Genomic DNA, 19,193 nt, shown 5'->3' with positions numbered 1-19,193 from the left:
GAAGAGGGCCTCACGCAGAGCCTCGTGTGGTGTGTCCTCGAGCAGAGCCTTGCACAGCGCCCTCTGCAGGACATCGTTTCAATCTGATGCTGTCATAGTCTGAGAAGAAAGATGTCAGCATGTGGCCATCACCACCCTTGGGGAAAGAAATCACCATCTGCAGTCTAGGTGGAGGCTTTTATATAAGCACTGAGGGTTGGCCCCAGGGCCTTGTTCATTCTCAACAAGTGCTCTGCCACTCAGCTCTATCCTCGGCCCTCGTTTTCCTTTTTTTTTTTTTATAAAGATTTATTTATTATTATACATAAGTACACTGTAGCTGTCTTTAGATGAGTGGTTGTGAGCCACTATGTGGTTGCTGGGATTTGAACTCAGGACCTTCAGAAAAGCAGTTGGTGTTCTTACCCGCTGAGCTACTTCACCAGCCCCCTCGTTTTCCTTTTTAAATTTTTTTAATTTATTTTTATTTTACTTTTTAAAGATTTATTTATTTTTATATATGTGAGTACACTCATACTACTTCAGACACACCAGAAGAGGGCATCAGATCCCATTACAGATGGTTGTGAGCCACTGTGTGGTTGCTGGGAATTGAACTCAGGACCTCTGACAGAGCAGTCAGTGCTCTTATCTGCTGAGCCATCTCTCCAGCCCTCCTTTTTATATCTTAAGGCTTGGCCTTGAATTCACTATATAGTCTGGGCAGGCCCTTGAATTTGTAATCCTCCTGCCTCAGCCTCCTACATAGTTAGGATTACAGGCCTGTAACACCAGACCTGGATAGAAGCCCCTTTCTTTGGGTTAAGCCCCCAGACTTCCCAATCCAAGACCTCAAAACTCTGTGCTTCTAGGTATCAGGAGATGGAAAGCCAGGGAAGAAACATAGCTGGGACCCTGGGTGTAGACTCCATGCCTGGAGCAGGGGCTCATGTTTTGTACACAGCACTGTACTAACAGGAACCCACCTCCTTTCTGTCCACAGCCAGTGATGTCACAGACACTAGAGAACAGTCTCTGGAGTCAAGACTGGGTTCCACTGTAGTGTGACCAACTGCAAGCAGCACAAGGCTGGGCAGTACTTCTCTCCGTTCACCTTGGTTTCCTGGCTTGTAAGGCAATGGCTCTGGTAGTGTCTACTTTATTTTCTGAAGCCTAAATGAGACCCTGAAGGCAAAGAAGCAGAGCAGGGGCTGTAGTCACACGCATGTCCACCGTTATTATTACTGTCAGCTGTACTGTGAGGAATTCCACCTGGTCCCATGCTCGGTGCTTCCATTTAAAAGGAGACTTGGGTCCCATTGTGCATAGAGTTTAAGGCATGGCATTAGCCAGTAGCCAGCAGCCTGCACACTATGGTAGCACAGGAGAAAGAATTCTTGGAGCTGAATGACCTGGGCAGGCTTCCTGGAGGAAGCAGCATGTGAGGTGAATCTTGGAGGATGGGAGGAGTAGGATGAGAACATAAAATGGCATTCCAGGCACTGGGTATAAGCAAAAGAAGTGATAATCTTACAAGCTGTGGAGAGTGGAAGAGGGATTCTGTGGAATCCGTTATCTCAGACCTTTGATCCCATTCTAGGGAGTAAAGATTTTTTTTTTCAACAGAATGCAGGGAGCCAGTGATACTTCTGTCCTGGACAAGGTGGTGGCCCCAGGAACTTTGACCTGTCTTGGTGCTAGGAGATCTAGAGTCCACTGGGACATCTTAGATCTCTATCTATCTGAATGATCAAGGGCTTTCCTCAAGAGGAGACAGTTTTCTGGAAGCCCAAGGTAGCATGAGACACAGTAAGCCAGATCCTCCTCCTCCTCCCTTGTAATCACAGCCCCCCATCCACTAACCCCTGTGACCTGGTGTGACTCTGCCTCCCGCCTCACACCTCCTCCCCCAAACCCCACCCCCAACCCCAGTCAGAAGCAGCAGCCCGAGGTTCCTTTGGCCCTTTCATCATAACACCAGAACCCAAGGCAACTCTACCCTTGCAGGAGGATAAGTTGTCTCTATTTAGAGCTGGGGTCTCTCCCAAGCCATGCCCTGTCTCTTGGCCCAAGCTCAGGACTCTAATGGGGTTCCCCTATCCCATCCAGGAACTCAGCCCCCTCCGATGTTAGACAAAGCATGTCCCTGTGAAGTCCAGGGGACTGGAAGGATCTGAATCCCGTTCTCCAGCCAAGCCCAGCCTGGCACAGCACCCCCTGGCTCTCCTAGCCCTCAGCTGGGACAAGATGCCCAAGATCTCCCAGAGTGGACGCCCAGCCCTACCCTCTGCCGCCCCAAAGCCTTCAACCCCTCTTTCTCCAGCACTGCAAATCAGTTCCACATTTGGGGTCTGGCATGCTGTATCCACTCAGAACTCTCCCCTCCCAGACAGCCTGGGCTCCCACAAGGTCAACTCAACCCGCAGGGGTCTGTGGAGAAAAGAACCCTTGCCTTTGACAACCCCTCCAGAAGACTGGTGGGCTGGGCTGTGGTGAGAGGATCTGAGGGTTGCCAGGCTCTCCAGAATAGGATGAGAAAGGGCAGGGGGTGGGGCTGAGGCCCAGCCAGAGCAGCGTAAGGGGGGGGTGCGAGGGAAGCTGAGAGGTAGTTCCCAGCTCAGCACATTCCTGAGACATCTGGCTGAGCTGGAAGAGCCCCAGCTGGCCTGGAAGTTGCTCCAGTTTCTTTACTCTGATGTCAGGCAGGACCTAGTGCTCCCCCACCCCTCGCAGAGTCCTACTGGCCTGGAGTCCGTGGGACTGAGTTCTGAGGCCCCTACAACTTGAGTCCAGGCACCCAGAGAGCAAAAACTATTGCAATAGAGAAAAGAATAGCCCGCTGGAGAAGGCCTGACTAAGGTACTAGTGAGCCATTGTGGAAGGCTGAGGGCTCGCTTATCTGACAGATTCAAGAGAATCCTTCCTTGAGCTCAGGTCAGCCTCTTCCTTGGAAGGAAGCTAGAGAGGGATGCCTAACAGCTTGCCTAGAGTGATGTGACCTTGGGCAAGTCCACTCCATCCCTGGCCCTCCATTTCCTTCACCTGCCATGGCTAATAGTGAATGAGCACCTCCTGCGTGCCCTGCACTATTGAAGCACTTTACAGATGTTTTCTTGTTCACTTTTCCTAGCAGCCTGGGGCTGTAGTTCCAAGTCCCCGTGCTTCATAACTGAGACTCAGGCTCAGAGAGGTTAACTGCCTGGCACAGGCTACACATCACATAGCAGACTGAGGTTGGAATCAGACCTGTCTGTCTCCCTGTTTATAATCCCTGACTACATCACTCCCACAATAATCGGAGGAGAGCCTGAAGGTGCTGCAAATCATGTTTTCTCTTGGCTAGAGAGGTGCTCTTCAAGAAGGACAAGGGTAGGCATTAGTCACACACTGGGTGGGGAAAGAAGGCAGAACATCTGGGTTGGGTGCATCTGCTGGGTTAGGAGTTTCCCTTTGAAAGTCTAGAGGGATCCAGAACCCAGGCACAGCCTGATCCCCAGTGGAACCCAAGGGTCCTGCACCTTCCCAGAAGGAAGGGAGACCATAAGGAGAGAAAATGCCACTTGTTCCAAAAATAAAACCTGAGGACAACTCAGACAGGCTGGGCCTTGAGGAAGCCAGAAGCTGAGCAGTGACTCTGCTGAGGAGAGGGGAGAGGCCAGCAGAACTGGCAGCAAGAGCCAAGCACTAGGCTCCAGCCTAGAAGGTCTTCCAGCTGGTCAGGACCCAAAGGAGAACAGATCCAGCTAGCTGACCCACGGGCCCCATGGATACTCATAGACCTGGCCTGCAGCTGAGAATGGCTTCTCCAACAGAGTGAGGGCTCTGGACCCTACAGAGACAGGTCTGTCTTGGCTTAAACACAAAAAGGCCTTGGGCCAGACCAACATGAAAAATGGGTATAGCACACCCCCCTCTCCCCAGGGAGGAGCCCAGGGAAGGAGCCCAAGCCAGTGGAAACTCTGCTTGGAGCAGGAGCAGGCTGGCAGCAGAGCAGAATTCAGGACACTCATTCCTGGATGCTCTATTATGGAAGAAACGGTCTCTGTCCTCTCTGTCCATTAGCTGATTAACACATTCCTTCATTCACCTGCTCAGCCAGTTTCCAAATGCCTGAGTTCTACCTGAGCATGCAAGGCACTGGCTATACCCAAAAGAGCTGAGCCTGGCAGGCTCTATGCCTATAATCTCAACACTGGGGAGACTGAGGCAGGAGGATTATGAATTTGAGGTCATCCTGGACTACTCAGCAAGACTTAGTCTGAAGAGAGGTTGAGGGGAGGATCAGGCACAGCTAGTCAGAGACGATGTGGTCATTCTAAGCTACCCTATGGAACTTAGACTCTTCCGCAGCACTTAGGAGTTATGGATGAATATGGGGAATGGCATAGTTGTTTTAGGGTTTGCTAGATCACAGCTCTAGAAAAGGATCACACTTCCAAATATCAGAAAGTCTTTCTAGAATGGGATACAGGCCTGCTTGCCCATCTCTCAGTCTGCAAAGCTGAACCTAGAAAAATTAACGTTTACTATGAACTCTTACTGAAAGCAGATAGCCAGTAAAGGCCAGGTGAGTGAGCACATGATGGGTAATGGGGGTGACTGCCTGCTTATTCTCCAGAGGTCCTCAGGGCCAGCTCTAGCTCTTGGTTTGCAGTGTCCTGAGCTGTCCCGAAGGCATCCTCTGGCAACAGCATATGGGCCAGCCTCCTCAGCAGCCAGACCATGAGCTGCCATCCCTCAGTGGTGCCAGTCACAGCTAATCTGAGCCCTGGGCAGTACCACTCACTGCCATAGCTTCCTCCTGTCCAGACAGTGCCTGGCGCCTCCCTCAGAGTTGGGCCACAGGAGAGAGGCTGCCTAGTTAGAAGATGGCAGGGGTTGGCCAGGAACCTGGGGGACCTTTGGCCTACCCAGGAAAAAGTAGGTGGTTAGACTACCAAGTGGGGACTGTGGAGGTGGTATATGCCCTCTCAGGACCTTCCTTGGCTTAGAAGTAGCCTGCATATGAGTGCCAGATTATTTTTCCAGCATATGCTGGCACAAAACCCCCTCCAGTCTCCGTGACAGCCACTCCTCCAATCCAGCTGCGATTGTCCCAGTGTCAAACAAGCTAGGGGGCTCCCAAACCTTCTTTTCCTGGGGCTCACAGGCTTAGCTCGCTCATCTTTTAGGCCTGGGAGTGTGTAAGATGTTGAGTGTGGTGTCCACAACTGTGTCTTTCTTGTGTTGTGTTTTTTGTTGTTTTGGTTTTGGAGCTAGGTCTCTCTGTGTAGCCCAGGCAGGCCCCAGACTCATAGAGATCCACCAGCTTCTGCTTCCCAAGTGCTGGGATTAAAGGTATGAATCACCAAACCTGGTCTTTGGTGGGGTTTTGAGGCTGGTGATTGAAGCCAGGGCCTCATGCACACTTAGCATGTGCTCTAACTCCTGAGCCACATCCCCAGTCCTTTGAATCGGTGTCCATCTGACACCATCTGATGAATGTCCTCATTGGCTTGTGTTACTGCCTGATAGTGTCCTTCTATGTAAACTGGGCTGCAGTGGGTGGAGTATTACATACATATGATAGACCCTATGCAAGACAAAAATCTCAATGTATCAGTTGTGGGTGTAGGGGTGGTCTGTATCTCTCATTGTGTCATGTCAGAGAAATGGGGATTCCCTGGGTGGAAGATCACTCCCATCCCTGGTCTGGGTTGCAGTGTACACATGTACAGGTGTACACATGTGTACACATGCACTCACAGAAGCATCCCTGTGTATTTGGACCTAGGTTGTACGGTTAACAGTTGAATTAGGGAAAACAGGTGAACCCAGCAGCAGCCCTTCTGTGGCCTGTAGGAAGAGGGGCTGATAGTGAGGGAGGTTAGAGCAGCAGACTCCCTGTAACTCTCACACCTGCCAGGAGGGCTCTAGAGAGACTTTGTCCCTTCTAGGCCCAGAAAGGAGGAGCTGACTCTTCCTTCTGACCCCGACACCTCGATTCAGGGTGAATACAAACAGTAACCCAGGAGAAACCCAGGCACACCACCTGACCATGCCTGGACCTCAGAGCAGAGCCAGCTAGGGCTCTCTATCTGGGGCCTCCTGAGCTCTGGTCCAGTGTCTATGCCCTTTTGTCAGGCAGTCAAGAGCCTGTCTCTAGAAGACAAGTTCTTAGTCTTTTAGCACCCCCCCCCCCTTCACAAATACCTGGATGGTGATGTTGAAGGACAAGGAGATCTGCTGACAGCTGGGGACCCAGGAGCCCACTTCTCTGGGCAGTTTTAAGTTTCCCTCACCCAAGTCCTACCCACATTGGACACAGCAGTGACTCACAGCGGTGGCCTTTGGGCTTGAAATGGAGGTTATTATCTAATGATCACTAGGCAAGTAACTGTCCTGGAATGTATGGGTCAGTGTGTTAGGAGACAAGAGGCGTCTGCTGCCCTCCCTGGGAAAAGAAAGAGGGAAATGTGAGAGGATTCCCCTCCCATCTCTTCCCAGAGCTTATTTTCTCAGAAGGAAAGGTCGCTGGGGATTTCCCCCACCCCTGATTCCATATCTCAGCCTGGACCAACTTAGGTCTTCCCCACGCAGCACAGGCAGAATCTCTGTCAGGGTTTGTCAAATCAGGGTTTGGTGCAGAAACCAGAGCACCCGTGCAGGCATCAGAGGACCAGGTCTAGGGGAAAGGGGCGCACAGGTGGCTGCTTGTACGTGACCCCTGTGCAAGGGTTAAGGAAAGAGTCGCGGAGAGGAGCTAGAGCTCAGTCTGTACAACCCTGGGAACGTCCCCTCTCACACCAGGGGCTGGTTGGAGTCCATTCTTTTGTGCCATCCCACGGATTACTGGAAGAGGGGGAGGGGCAGAGCTGGAAGTGAGTTGCTCTCTCCGTTCGCCTATCATCGCGAGTGGCCACACGACTGATTAGGGTCTCCAGATACCGCGGAAGTGCCATCTCAGCTCTGCCTCAGACACAAACTAAGAACTGACTGTACTCCCCCACTGTCCATCAAGCTTCCCGATCTAGAACCCTACTCTGCGCAACCGCGGTCCCGGACAGGCGGGCGGTGGCTCGCAGCCTCCTATCATTGGCCAGGAGCTTCTCTGCCCTCACCAATGGCAAGCGGGATTCCTGGGAGGGGCGGGGCCCAAGAGGCCGACTAAGCCACGTAACTGCAGTGAGGAGAGAGCAGGGCCCCCTCCACCCCTAAAATTTAAAGGGCGGGCTGCTGAGCTGTAGCGCCAAGGAGAGAAGCAGCAGCCGGGGAAGGGGGGTGCGGGCCCGAGAGCCGGAGGTCTGAGGACCTCTCCTTCCAGAGAGTGGAGCCGGCGCCTGTTGCCCGTGGCGGCCGAGAAAGAGCTGATACTGGCACAAGTGTAGGAAAAAGTCTTTAAGGAGGAGAGAAATCTCTCCAATGCCTCCTTCTCTGGCTTTCCACCCCCGTTGCCTGTACGGAATGGCACCCCTGAAGACTGCCCACCCTAACAGAACACAGCCTCACCCCCGCCCCCAAACGCTGGCGTGAGCCTTCTGTAAACTCCTGGCTACCGGCCTTTCTCCCCCAGCTCCACCCCCTATTTCCATCAGACAGCCTAAATATGATTCTTGTGTGTCTGTGTGAGCCAGAGGAGAGCTCGATAGCGGGCGAGAGCGACCAGGGCCAGAGCAGGGGAGGTTTGAAGTCTCTAGAGTGAGATTTACGGGGATGGAGGGAGGTGGGTATAGAGAACACAATCCCAGAGCTGCGGAGAACACCGTCCGAAATACTGGCAACACGCTGTGTGGCTGTGGGTAAATGGCTTGCTTTCTCTGGATTTTAGCTTTCTCATTAGCAAATGGGTTGAGGGGCATTGATTTTCTCAGGTTCCTGCTGTCTCACAGCATAACTGAGATGCTGCGAGAGGCCACACATTAGATGGAAGTAGGCTACAGTATTCAGTGAGCAGCTACTGGTGGCAATGCTCCCATGAGAGGCAGATGGGTTTAGGTGCTATGTGACAGAACCACCATCCACCCAGCACTCCAGGAACCCGGGAGAAGGAGGACTGAGCGCGGGAGCGCCTCTACCCCACCCTCCTGCCCCTTGGCCGCCCTCCTCTTCCACTTGGCTCCCACCGCTCCCAGCCTGCTGAGCTTTGGCTGCTGTTTCTAGCAGGTGGGGTGGGGGGCGCCTCACGACACCCTGCCAACTGAGGCCCCCTAGCAAGTTAATTCGGGCACCCCCAAAGGGGATCCTTCTCGCTTATTTTCCTAAAACTGGAAAATTTTCAGGGACCCCCTATCCCAGACTGGAGGGTGCTGGCTCTCCTCTCCCAGGCCCCCGAGAAGGGGCTTGGCAAACCCTTATCGCCTGCGGAGCAGCTGCTGGAGAAATACCGTGGCCGCTGACTCATGGCTCTTCCAGCTCTGTGCAACCCCCTCCCCTGGCCCCACCGCAGCCATGGAGAGCGCTCCCCGCCCCGCCCCCCACCGCATCCCAATCCCCGAGTTCGGCTGGAAGGAAGCGCCCCCAGCTGGGACGGCCTGGTTCTGCTGCGGATGTGAACCCCTCAATCATGGCTGGGGATGGTGGTTGTTAGAAAGGAGCATATGTCCCTAAAGCGTTTCTGCCTAGGTTCTCGGTTGTTCTAGAGCCTTGTTCAGACCCTGAGCTCTTTGTACGGCACTGCCCAGGCTCTACTGAACAGCTAATACCCTAATGGCCTTACTCTGAGATGCAAGGCCCGCCCCTGCATCCCTACTAAATGTCTTGCAGGTTGGAACAAGGCACAGACCTGACTGCAGGAATACAGCCTGGTAGCAGCCAGGCTAGTCCCAAACGGAGAGGTGTGTGGTGTGGTGGCAGGAGAAGGTCTGGGTATTAAGGACCATGGGTACTTTCTGGCTTTGTCTGGCTCTGTCTGGCTCTGTTGGCCCTGCCGATCAAATGTAAAGCAATGCCTTTGCTCCTTGGTGTTGCTGCGTAATGAACTGGTGCAGGGGCTGGAGGCGTGGCTCAATAGGTAAGGGTGGCTGCCTAGAATGCACAAGGCCTTGGGTTCCATCCCAGCACCTCATGAAGGCAAGAGGATCAGAAATTCAAGGTCACTGTAGGGTGTGGAGAAAATGGAATACATGAAAGCACTTTGGAAGATTTAAGTAAAAAGAAAAATATTAAAATAATGACGAAGCATCACAGAAGAACAGAAATGGGAGCCCAGAGTATACCAATGGCATCTCTGGATTCGTTTTGTCCTGGAGCTTCTCATCACACTTGTTCAGAGGGGAACTTCAAACCACCTCCCTCTATAGATTCCAAGCTCATACCCCAGTTTAGAGGCTGCTGTTTTCATAGTATTAACTGCCAAGTGTGCTGTACATACTGCCTACCACATGCTGTTCTGAGTGCTTCGTGCACACTCGACCATTCCATCCTCAAAATCATGAGGTGGGTACCAGGCGTCTAACATTTGATCCCCATGACAATGGTGTGGAGTAGTTGCTATATTTCCCACTTCTGGATGAGGAAACTGAAACACAGAGAAGTTTTTTTAAAGTCAGCAAGTAGTGGAGCTAAGAGTTGAAAACAGGTCTCTATGGTTCCAGACTCTTGCTCATTCCCTGCTCCTGGAAGACCGCACATCTGATGCTGAGCCTTATCCTGAAGCAGAAGGCACTGCTCATCCCTGCTGCATCCTAATAGTTCAGGACACAGAAAGCCAATGACTCTCCTGGAGCCAGTCCCATAGCACCAGCCATTCGAAGCCTCCAGGTGGAGCGCAGAGCCTGACCCAATCTCGTTCAACCAGCCAGCTAATTAATGCACATGAACAATAGTAGCACTGTGTTACACATTAATGATTCTTCAAGAGGAAAAAAACCACCTACTATGTGTTGGCCCTGGAGTGTTTTATTGATGATATGACCTTTCTTGACTTATGACTGTGCAAGGGACTATCCTAAACCTTTACTCTTATGAACTGGCTTAGTCCCCACAATAATCTTAGCAATGGAAACTATTATCAACCCTGCTATATACAGAGGAGGTTAAAACACGGGTTAATTAGCTTTCCCACAATCATAATCAAAGCTTTTGTCTGTTTCTGAGATAGAAAGTTGACATCTGTATCAATATAGATATAGATATAGATATAGATATAGATATATCTGAGATTAATAGTTTACCAGGGTTTTTACTTCGGTATGTGTGATGGATTCTGTATTTTGTATTTTGCTCTGTGTTATTTTTTCTTGAATTCTGGCTATAAGTGCCCACATGGACGCAGGGCCAGTTTATGTAACTTAGAGCTTATAAAGCACTTGCTTGGCATACACAAGGCCCCAGATGAAAATAAAAAAGCATACTTTTACCTGTATGTGGTAGAAGCAGAAAGCATAAAAGTGGTTTCTAAGGGCTGGAAATGACAGGGAAAATAGGGGCTGGGGAGGGGGGCCAGTGGGGACAGGGATACACTGGCCAAGGAGTGGGCTCTAATGTTTTGCAGCACAGTGGGGTAGTTGTGGGTGACAACGATTAATTATATATATCAAAATAGCTAGGAGACAGCATTTCAGGGCTCCACAAAAGAAGTGTACATGTTTAAAGTGATGGATATGCCCCATTAACCCGGTCTGGGCATTGTGCATTGGCACATGTAATGAAATGTCAAAGTCTGCCTCATAGATACATACAATTACTGTGTGTCAAGGAAAAAAATTCTAAGTATATTTTTTAAAGTTCTGGTCATGACCCGCTAAATCGATTTCATAACCCATTAGTGAGTCACCACTTGCTGCTTACACCGACTGAGTCAACAGTTGGAAGGATTGAGGCCAGGACTCAAACTTCAGTGAGGTAGCCCACAGCCTGATGCCTTGGGATAAAAAACAATGTGAGAGGGGCACAGTAGATGCCTGTAGCTCCGGTACTCAGGAGGTTCAGGCAGGAGGATCATGAATTTGAAGCCAGCCTGGACTACTTAACAATACCCTGTCTCAAAGAAGCAGGCAGAGGGCTAGAGAGATGGCTTAGCAGTTAAGAGTACTTGTTGCGGAGGACCCAAGTTCAATTTTCTGCACCCAACATAAAATCTAGCAGCCATCTGTAACTCCAGTTCCAGGGGATCCAAAGCCCTCTTCTGGCTCCCTCTTCAAGGGCACCAGACACCCATGGAGTGAACATACATATACGCAGGCAAAGCACTCATACACATGAAATAAAATAAAGTAATTTACGTGAAATAAAAAGAAAGGCAGACAGGTACTGGGGTTGGGACATAGCTCAGTTACTTCAGCCAGAAAGACTTGGGCCCTAAAACTCTGGCTAGGGGCACTGAAGAATGAAGATGTGACAGATTCAGACACACATATAGTGGGGCTAGGAGGGGTTGGGTTAGGTTACCACTGTATCCTGCTGTAACCTGAAACCTCAGTATGTTAGCTACAGGGGCGAGAGGGTTGGGGGGGGGGGGGCTTGCTAGTCTGGGTAGGAAGACTCTGTACTTGAGCAGTCTCAGGCTGTGAACATTCAAGAGGAGGGAGCTGCAGCTGCCAGTCTTTGCACACACTGATCAATAACTCATAAGCTCTCATACTTGGGCTCTGAGCAAAGCTTTACCATTTCTCCTGAGGCTTTGTCAATTGTCCCATGGGTCTGAGGTCCTGAAGTCCTTGCTGTGGTTGTGCTCATGCCAACACACATTCACTAGGACTTCCTACTCAGGGCTTCCGTCATTCCCTACTTCAGTCAGTAAAATTCATAAGGACCTGCATTAGAGGCCTTCATCTCACTTAAAGGAGCATGGAAGTGCATGCCTATAATCTCCAAATGGGGAGGCAGAGACAGGAGGATTCCAGCAGAGATAACTAGCCTAGCCTACTGGATGACTTCCAAGCCTGTATCAAGGATTCCTGTTGGTAGGAAAGGCTGGAGAGGTGGGTCAGCACTTAAGACCACTGGCTGTTCTTGCAGAGGATAGGTTTGGTCCCCAGTGCTCATATGTGGGCTCACAATCATCTGTAACTCCAGTTACAAGGGATTCAATGCCCACTTCACACTTCCACAGACAACAGGCATACACAAGGTGCATAGTCATACATGCAGACGAAACACTCATATGTATAAAATAAAAATAAATAGTCCTTATCCCCCCCACAAAAAATCAAGGTGGATGGAACCACAGGGTTAAAAGGTTTCCTATGCCAGGCAGATTTTTATCACATTGCATTTACTGCCTGAGTCTGTTTTCTAGTTCACCCCATATTCTTCATAGATATTATTTGTGACTTCTGTCCTGTCTGTCTGCATACCCCCCCTGTATGTGTGTATGTGTGTGTATGTGTGTGTGTGTGTGTGTGTGTGTGTGTGTGTAGACCAGAGATCACCTGGCTTCTCAGGTTCCATACATTTTGTTTGTTAAATAAGGTATGTTTATATTTATTTAATAGGTATGAGTGTTTTGCTTGGATGTTTGTATGTGCACTATATATGAGCTCAGTGCCTATGGAGGTCAGGAGGAGATGTCAGATTCCCTGGAACTAGCTACAAAATAGTTGTGAGCCACTATGTGGGTACTGGAAACTAAAGCTGGGTCCTCTGCAAGAGCAGCCAGTGGTCTTAACTGCTCAACCATCTCTCCAGACTCTAATTGCTTTAAATAAAAAAAAAAATTTAAAGGTAAGGAAGCTGGTGAGATTGTTCAGTAAGTGAAGGTGCTTATCTCATGTGCCTAGCAGCCTGAATTAGATCCTCCAACCCCACATAAAGATGGAAAGATAGAAACAACCCACAAAGTTATCCTCTGACCTTTACACAAATGCAGTGGCATGCATGTACACACATACATACACACACACATTCACATACATACACATATAAACACACATTATAATGATAATGATGATAATAACAAAAAAGGTTTTTGAGACAAGGTCTTTCTACATAGCCCTGGCTGTCCTGAAACTCACTATATAGACTGGACTGGCCTCAAAGTCACAGAGATCTACCTGCCTCTGCCTCCTGAGTGCTGGCGTTAAAGGTAAAGGTCACATACCCAGCAACAACAACAAAAAATGTTTTAAATAAAAAGAAAGAAAGATGGCTCAGCAACTAAGAGCACTGGCTCCTCTTCCAGAGGTCCTGAGTTCAGTTCCCAGCAACCACATGGTGGCTCACAACCTTCTATAGGGGGATCTAATGCCCTTTTCAGGCAGGCAACTATTACAGGCAGAGCACTCTTACATTAAAATTTAAAAAAAAAAAAAAAAAAGAGTTAAAGCCAGTGATGTTGGTCAAGGCGGGTGACAGTGACATGATACACTGGTCACAAGGAGAGTACTGGTGTCATGATAGTACAGTGGTAGGAAGAAAAGACTGAAAAGGTGCCCATCGCAGCAGTACCTATCCTCCCTCTCCAACCACACTGAGCTTCCTCTTCCCTCCCAGCACTTCCCGGAGCACTTGGACCACTTTGTGGAGAACATGGAAGACTTCTCCAATGACCTGTTCAGCAGTTTCTTTGATGACCCTGTGCTGGATGAGAAGAGTCCTCTGCTGGACATGGAACTGGACTCCCCTGCTCCAGGCATTCAGGCTGAGCACAGCTACTCCCTGAGTGGGGATTCTGCACCCCAGAGCCCCCTTGTGCCTGTCAAGATGGAGGACACCACCCAAGGTAAGATGGGAAACTGCCCAAGAGGAAGGAAGCTTCTGGAGATGGGGAGGGGGCATCTGTAGCCTGAGACTCCCAGAGCATCTGCCCACAAGCCCCTGACAGCAGGGTGCAGCGCCAGGCCTCTTGGTTCCCCCTGAAACCAAACCCATTTGGCCACTTCTCAAAGGGCCTGCCTTGACTTCAGTCAATAAGCAGTTCACAAAGAGTGGTCCTTAAACAACAGTGCCATTGACAGCCTGATACAAATGCAGGGCCTTTTGTGGAACTGCTGGAGGTGGCTTAGAGGGAGGGCGATGTGCCTGCCACTCAAGCATGAGGAACTGAGTTTGAATCTCCAGCTAGATAGTAGTAGTACCATAACCATGGGGCAGATACAGAGAGGACAAGAATAAGCCCAGGGACAAGTAGATCCTAGAGGCTTGCTGAACAGACAACCTAACTGAAGCAGGGAACTTCAGGTTCAGTGGGAGACTTTGCCTCAAATAATAATTTGGAGAGCCACAGAGCCAGACATGTAACATCTACTCACCCCTGCCCTCCACAGGCACAAACACATGTGAACATGCACCTACACATGTGTACCCTCCCATATGCATCCACACACAGAAAATAAAATAAGAGCCAGGCATGGTGGTGTATACCTTTCATCTCAGCACTCAGGAGGCAGAGACAGTCCAATCTCTGTGAGTTAGAGGCCAGCCTGGGCTACACAGTGAGTTTTAGGACACCTAGAGCTACACAGAGAAATCCTGTCTTTAAAATTAAATAAGTAAAATAAACAACAACAATAATCAATGCAGAGCTGCAGCCAGCTCAGCATGGTGGCGAGTATTGGTAACTTAGCACTCAGGGTGCTGGGTGGATGGTACTAAGTCTGAGGTTAGCCTGGTTTACATGGTGAGACCTTGTCTCCAGACATACAAACTACAAAACAACAAATGAGGGTTGGAGAGATGGCTCTGTGGTTAAGAACATTAGCTGTTCTTCCAGAGGTCCTGAGTTCAGTTCCCAGAACTACATGGTGGCTCACGAAGACCGTCTACAGTGAGATCAAATGCCTTCCTCTGGTGAGCAGATGAACATACAGACAGAACACTCATACATAAATAAATACACTTTTAAAAAATGAAATGCAGTTACACAGGAGACTGAGACAGGATGATAGAAAGTTCAAAGTCGACAGGCAGGGGAGGCATAGCCTTTAATCCCAGCACTTGGGAGGCAGAGGCAGGTGGATTTCTGAGCTAGAGGACAGCCTGGTCTACATAGTGAGTTCCAGGACAGCCAGGGCTACACAGAGAACCCTGACTTAAAGAACAAGAAAGTTTGAGGCCAGGGCTGGCTACTTAACAAGCTCCAGCACGGCTTTGGATTCCAGCATGCACTCTACCTCAAAATAATAGCAATAACAACAATCATCGTCATCATCATCATCATCCTCATCATAAATATAGACAAATTACAAAGAATCTAGAACCTCTGCATCTCCTTATACTGACATACTCCCAAATGTCACTTAGGAGCCCTATTCCAATTCTGGCTCCTGAAATGGGGCTCAGCAAGGCAACCTCCCTTCCATATCCCATCTTTGAAGCAAGCAGCCCTCTGCCTTCAAACTGCTCCTTGAAGGTAACCAGCAACTGAGACCAACACTGTGCCCCACCTCAAAACACTGCCAGTTCTGTCCTTCCCTCTAAGTCAGGTAATCCAGATCTTGTCATTTTTATGGTGGGGTGACCACAGACCTGTCCCTCTTAGATTTATTTTTATTTTCTGTCTATAGTTGTTTTGCTTACATGTATGTGTGTTAATCACATACACACAAAACAGGGTGATAAATTCCCTGGAACTGGAGTTACAGACTGTCATGTGGGTGCTGGAAATTGAACCCTGGGTCCTCTGAATGAGCAGCTAGTTCTCTTAACCACTGAGTCATCTCTCCAGCCCCCAGATCTGTCTCTTAACCTTCAGAAGCCTTGGTATCTTCATCTACCTGTGGGGACAGCCATAAAGATGTGTAAAGCACTCTGTCTCCATGGTAGATGTAGGTTCCTTGTTTCATTTGTACTGCACAATGTCCAGACAAGGTAGAAATACTTTAATAATCCCTATTTGACCCATAAAAAAGACTTCATGCAAGGAGAGCTATCTAGTTCATGCTAGCAAACAGAATAGAGAGCTAGAGCCTCCCTGACTCTAATCTCCACCCCTCTGTCTACAGCCTCCAGGGGCTGCAAAGGCTGCTGGGTTGAGACCTCAATAAGATAAGATGTGCATCCTGATATTCCCATGAGTTTACTGGTGTCTGTGTAAAGTCCTTAACCTTTCTGGACATCTGTTTCCTCAGTTATAAGATGAAAATAGGGGCTAGAAAGATGACTCCACAGTTAGGAGTACATACTGCTCTTGCAGAGGACCTGAGTTCAGTCCCCAGCACCTGAGTAGGGCTGCACACAGCTGCCTGTGACCCCAGACTCAGGGACACCCAATGCCTCTGAGGGCATTTGCACACACACACACACACACACACACATACAATACTCTTACACACAATACTTACACACAGAACCGCACATAGATATAACCTAAATTATTTTTTTAATCTAAGGGAAAAGTCTTTTTTTAAGATACAAAATAATATGTACCTGAAAGTTCTGGGCAAGAATGAATACACGTACACACACACACACACATATATCCATCCATCCATCCATTTATCTGTAAGGTTTCTGGGTCCAGCATGGAATATATATTCCTATTAATTCTAGGAGTAGTTAGAACAATGAATGAAATTTGCTCATCTTGCCTTCCAGAGGACTCTGGCCTCGGCTGTAAATTCTTGATTGTCCACTCTATCAAATGGGGAGAGAACGGTGCCTTCCCAGATCTCTGTCAGCTCATAAGCATTGTGCTCTTAGACTGAACCATGCTGCAGTCTCTCCAAGAGTAGAAACTGGTCTTTGTCCTCCCTGCCAAGAAGGAAGGGATACCTTCTGGAGTTTTAGGAGGTCCTGTGGCTTGTGACTATTAAGGTCCCAGCTGCTCACCACACTTCAGCAACTGCCAAGTTCCTGGACCTCTGTGAGGTCTCAGACCCCAGCCTGGGAAGAGCAGGGACATGACGCTGCCCCTCTCAGTCCATGACAGATGATGACGGCAGATGGAGGACAGAGTTTCGATCCACCCTGCTGGCTGGCTCCCCAACTCCTCAGCTACCCCACGTCTATTTTTAAAGCAATTTGTCTGTGGCCCTTTGTGGGGACAGCTTCCTGAACGCCCACAGCTTAGCCCTGTAATTTGGGAAGACTGTGGGTGTTCCTGGACCTTGGGGGCTGCCTGTGGCCCAGGGCTGGGCTCTCAGGCTCCATGCCCATAGTGAGCCTCAGAGTCCTCTACACCCAATCCCCTGCAAGCTGACCTCCTGGCTCCTGCCTTACTGCTGCAACAGTGGGCAGTACTGCCCTGGAAGTGGGGGGTGCCCATTGCCCACCGGGAGCTGAGGCATGCCAGCCCTGAAGCCCAGGTGAAGACAAAAGACCTCCACCTTACATGACTACAAGTTACATGCTGCATGACTGCATGTTAGGAGGTGGAGTCTGCCCTGGGAAAACCTAAACATCCTTCTACCTCCATGAGCCCCATCACTGAGTCTTGTAGAACTCACCCTTTGAACTATTTCTAATGTCACGAATGGTGGCCCAGTCTGGATAAAGCCTTGAATTCCATCCCCAGTACCAGCATAAACTGGGCACAGTGACACACACCTGGCACAGTGTGGCAGAGACTCAGGTTACCAGACCTGTACACTGAGCTGTCTTGCTGGTTGTGATACTTGTTTTTCAAACATGTTTTCAATCGCAACTGTAGTTTTCAGTTCACTACTTACTAGGAAACCTCTGTGTCTAGAAGTATCTGGATCTCCTTCATCAGGATAGGAGCTCCACTTAGTCAGCCCTCAGTCCATCTTAGCAGGAAGGGCGGGATGAACTAGAGCAGCTCACCTCACGGTGTCTGGGCCTCCTAAGACATCTGCACACACACACACAAACGCATACACACGCTTAAATTTTTTTGTAGCAGTTTCCAGACACACCAGAAGAGGCCATCAGATCCCATTACAGATAGTTGTGAGCCACCAGGTGGTTGCTGAGAATTAAACTCAGGACCATAGGAAGAACAATCAGTGCTCTTAACCCCTGAGCCATCTCTCCAGCTCAGCATACTCTTAACTTTAACATAATAGAAATAAATCTAAAGTTATGAATCCTATCATGGTATAGTCCCAGGGCAGCTTCCAAGTCCTCGCTACCTGCTAACCTTTCTGACTCCACCACCCCTGTGCCCAGGTGTTCTCATGCTGCTGAACAGGGCAGTGTTTACTGAACAACGATAATCGTGTTAACACTAGTTACTGATTAATGAACATTCACTTCTTGCCAGGCACTCACTCGGCTAAGTGTTAACAAGCATTGTACCAGGAGTCCTTAAAATCTCCCCATTAGGTCTGACTGTTCATTCCCTCTATTTTTTTTTTCTTTCCATGTGTATGCACATGTATGGGGCGGCCAAAGACGGTTATCTGGTGGTTTCCTCGGTCACACTTTCATTATTTTTTGAGACAGGGTCTCTCATTGAACCTGGAGCCTACTGATTGGCTATACTGGCTAGCAAGCAAGCCCTGAAGGTCCTCCTGTGTCTACCCCTGCATCACTGGACTGACAGGCATATGCTGTTGTGCCCAGCTTTTTATGTGGGGTGCTGGGGATCTGAACTGAAGTCCTCATTCTTACACAGCAAGCCCTTTCCAGACCGAGCCATCACCTCAGCCCCACTTTCCTCATTTTAAAGATGAGGAAGCTGAGACTCAGAGAGGGTAAGCAGCTTGCCTACTAAGGTCACACAGAGGGCCAGGAGAGGTCTAGGTGCAGAGGCCGAACCTGTTCAGTCAGCACCTAAATACAAGGATGCTCTTGCCTCTTCTGGTTCACCTGTCTCACTTCACAAACATGCCCCCACCCCCCGTTTGCTGCCAGAGCGATGGGCACTCTGACATCACTCCTTAGTCCTGGGCACTCACCAGTAGGCAGTAGGTCAGAGCTCTGTGCTCCGGGAGCCCTCTGAACCTGAGTCTTCCCCACCCCACCCCCCACCCCAGATGTGGATCACGGAGCATGGGCACTGGGAAACAAACTGTGCTCCATTATGGTGAAGCAGGAGCAGAGCCCGGAGCTTCCTGTCGACCCCCTGGCTGCCTCCTCTGCCATGGCCGCTGCGGCTGCCATGGCCACCCCACCACTGCTGGGCCTCAGCCCCATCCCCCGGCTGCCCATCCCTCACCAGGTAAGTCTAGGGACTGTTCACAGGGGCTGAGGGAGGGAGGGAGGCTGAGGAAAGAGAGAGGGCTCACACCCAATGTCCTAGCCCCCACCCCAGGGTCCATGGGAACCTTGGGAGCTGAGGGACTTTGGCCTCCCACGTTGATTGCCCCTTCCCCATCCTTCAGTAGGCACACATAACAGTGCCCTCCAAGCACACTGGGCCCTCCTGCATCAGAGAAAGCTTGCAGGCTACCAGG

General features: G+C 49.8%; 1 protein-coding gene across 1 annotated transcript in view; it reads left to right on the top strand.

The window, feature by feature from the left end:
- The window catches only part of Creb3l1 (cAMP responsive element binding protein 3 like 1), a 40,791-nt gene that overhangs the window by 9,128 nt on the left and 12,470 nt on the right, over positions 1 to 19,193 (top strand). The window contains exons 2-3 of the mRNA XM_031371057.1: positions 13,390 to 13,618; positions 18,774 to 18,958. Of these exons, the coding sequence (XP_031226917.1) occupies positions 13,390 to 13,618; positions 18,774 to 18,958 (414 nt within the window). The remainder of the gene's footprint in view (positions 1 to 13,389; positions 13,619 to 18,773; positions 18,959 to 19,193) is intronic.

The sequence above is a fragment of the Mastomys coucha genome, unplaced genomic scaffold (genome assembly GCF_008632895.1).
Source record: "Mastomys coucha isolate ucsf_1 unplaced genomic scaffold, UCSF_Mcou_1 pScaffold15, whole genome shotgun sequence".
Classification (NCBI taxonomy): domain Eukaryota; kingdom Metazoa; phylum Chordata; class Mammalia; order Rodentia; family Muridae; genus Mastomys; species Mastomys coucha.
Note: the sequence above shows the minus strand (reverse complement) of the source record. Positions and strands in the feature narration are given on the sequence as shown.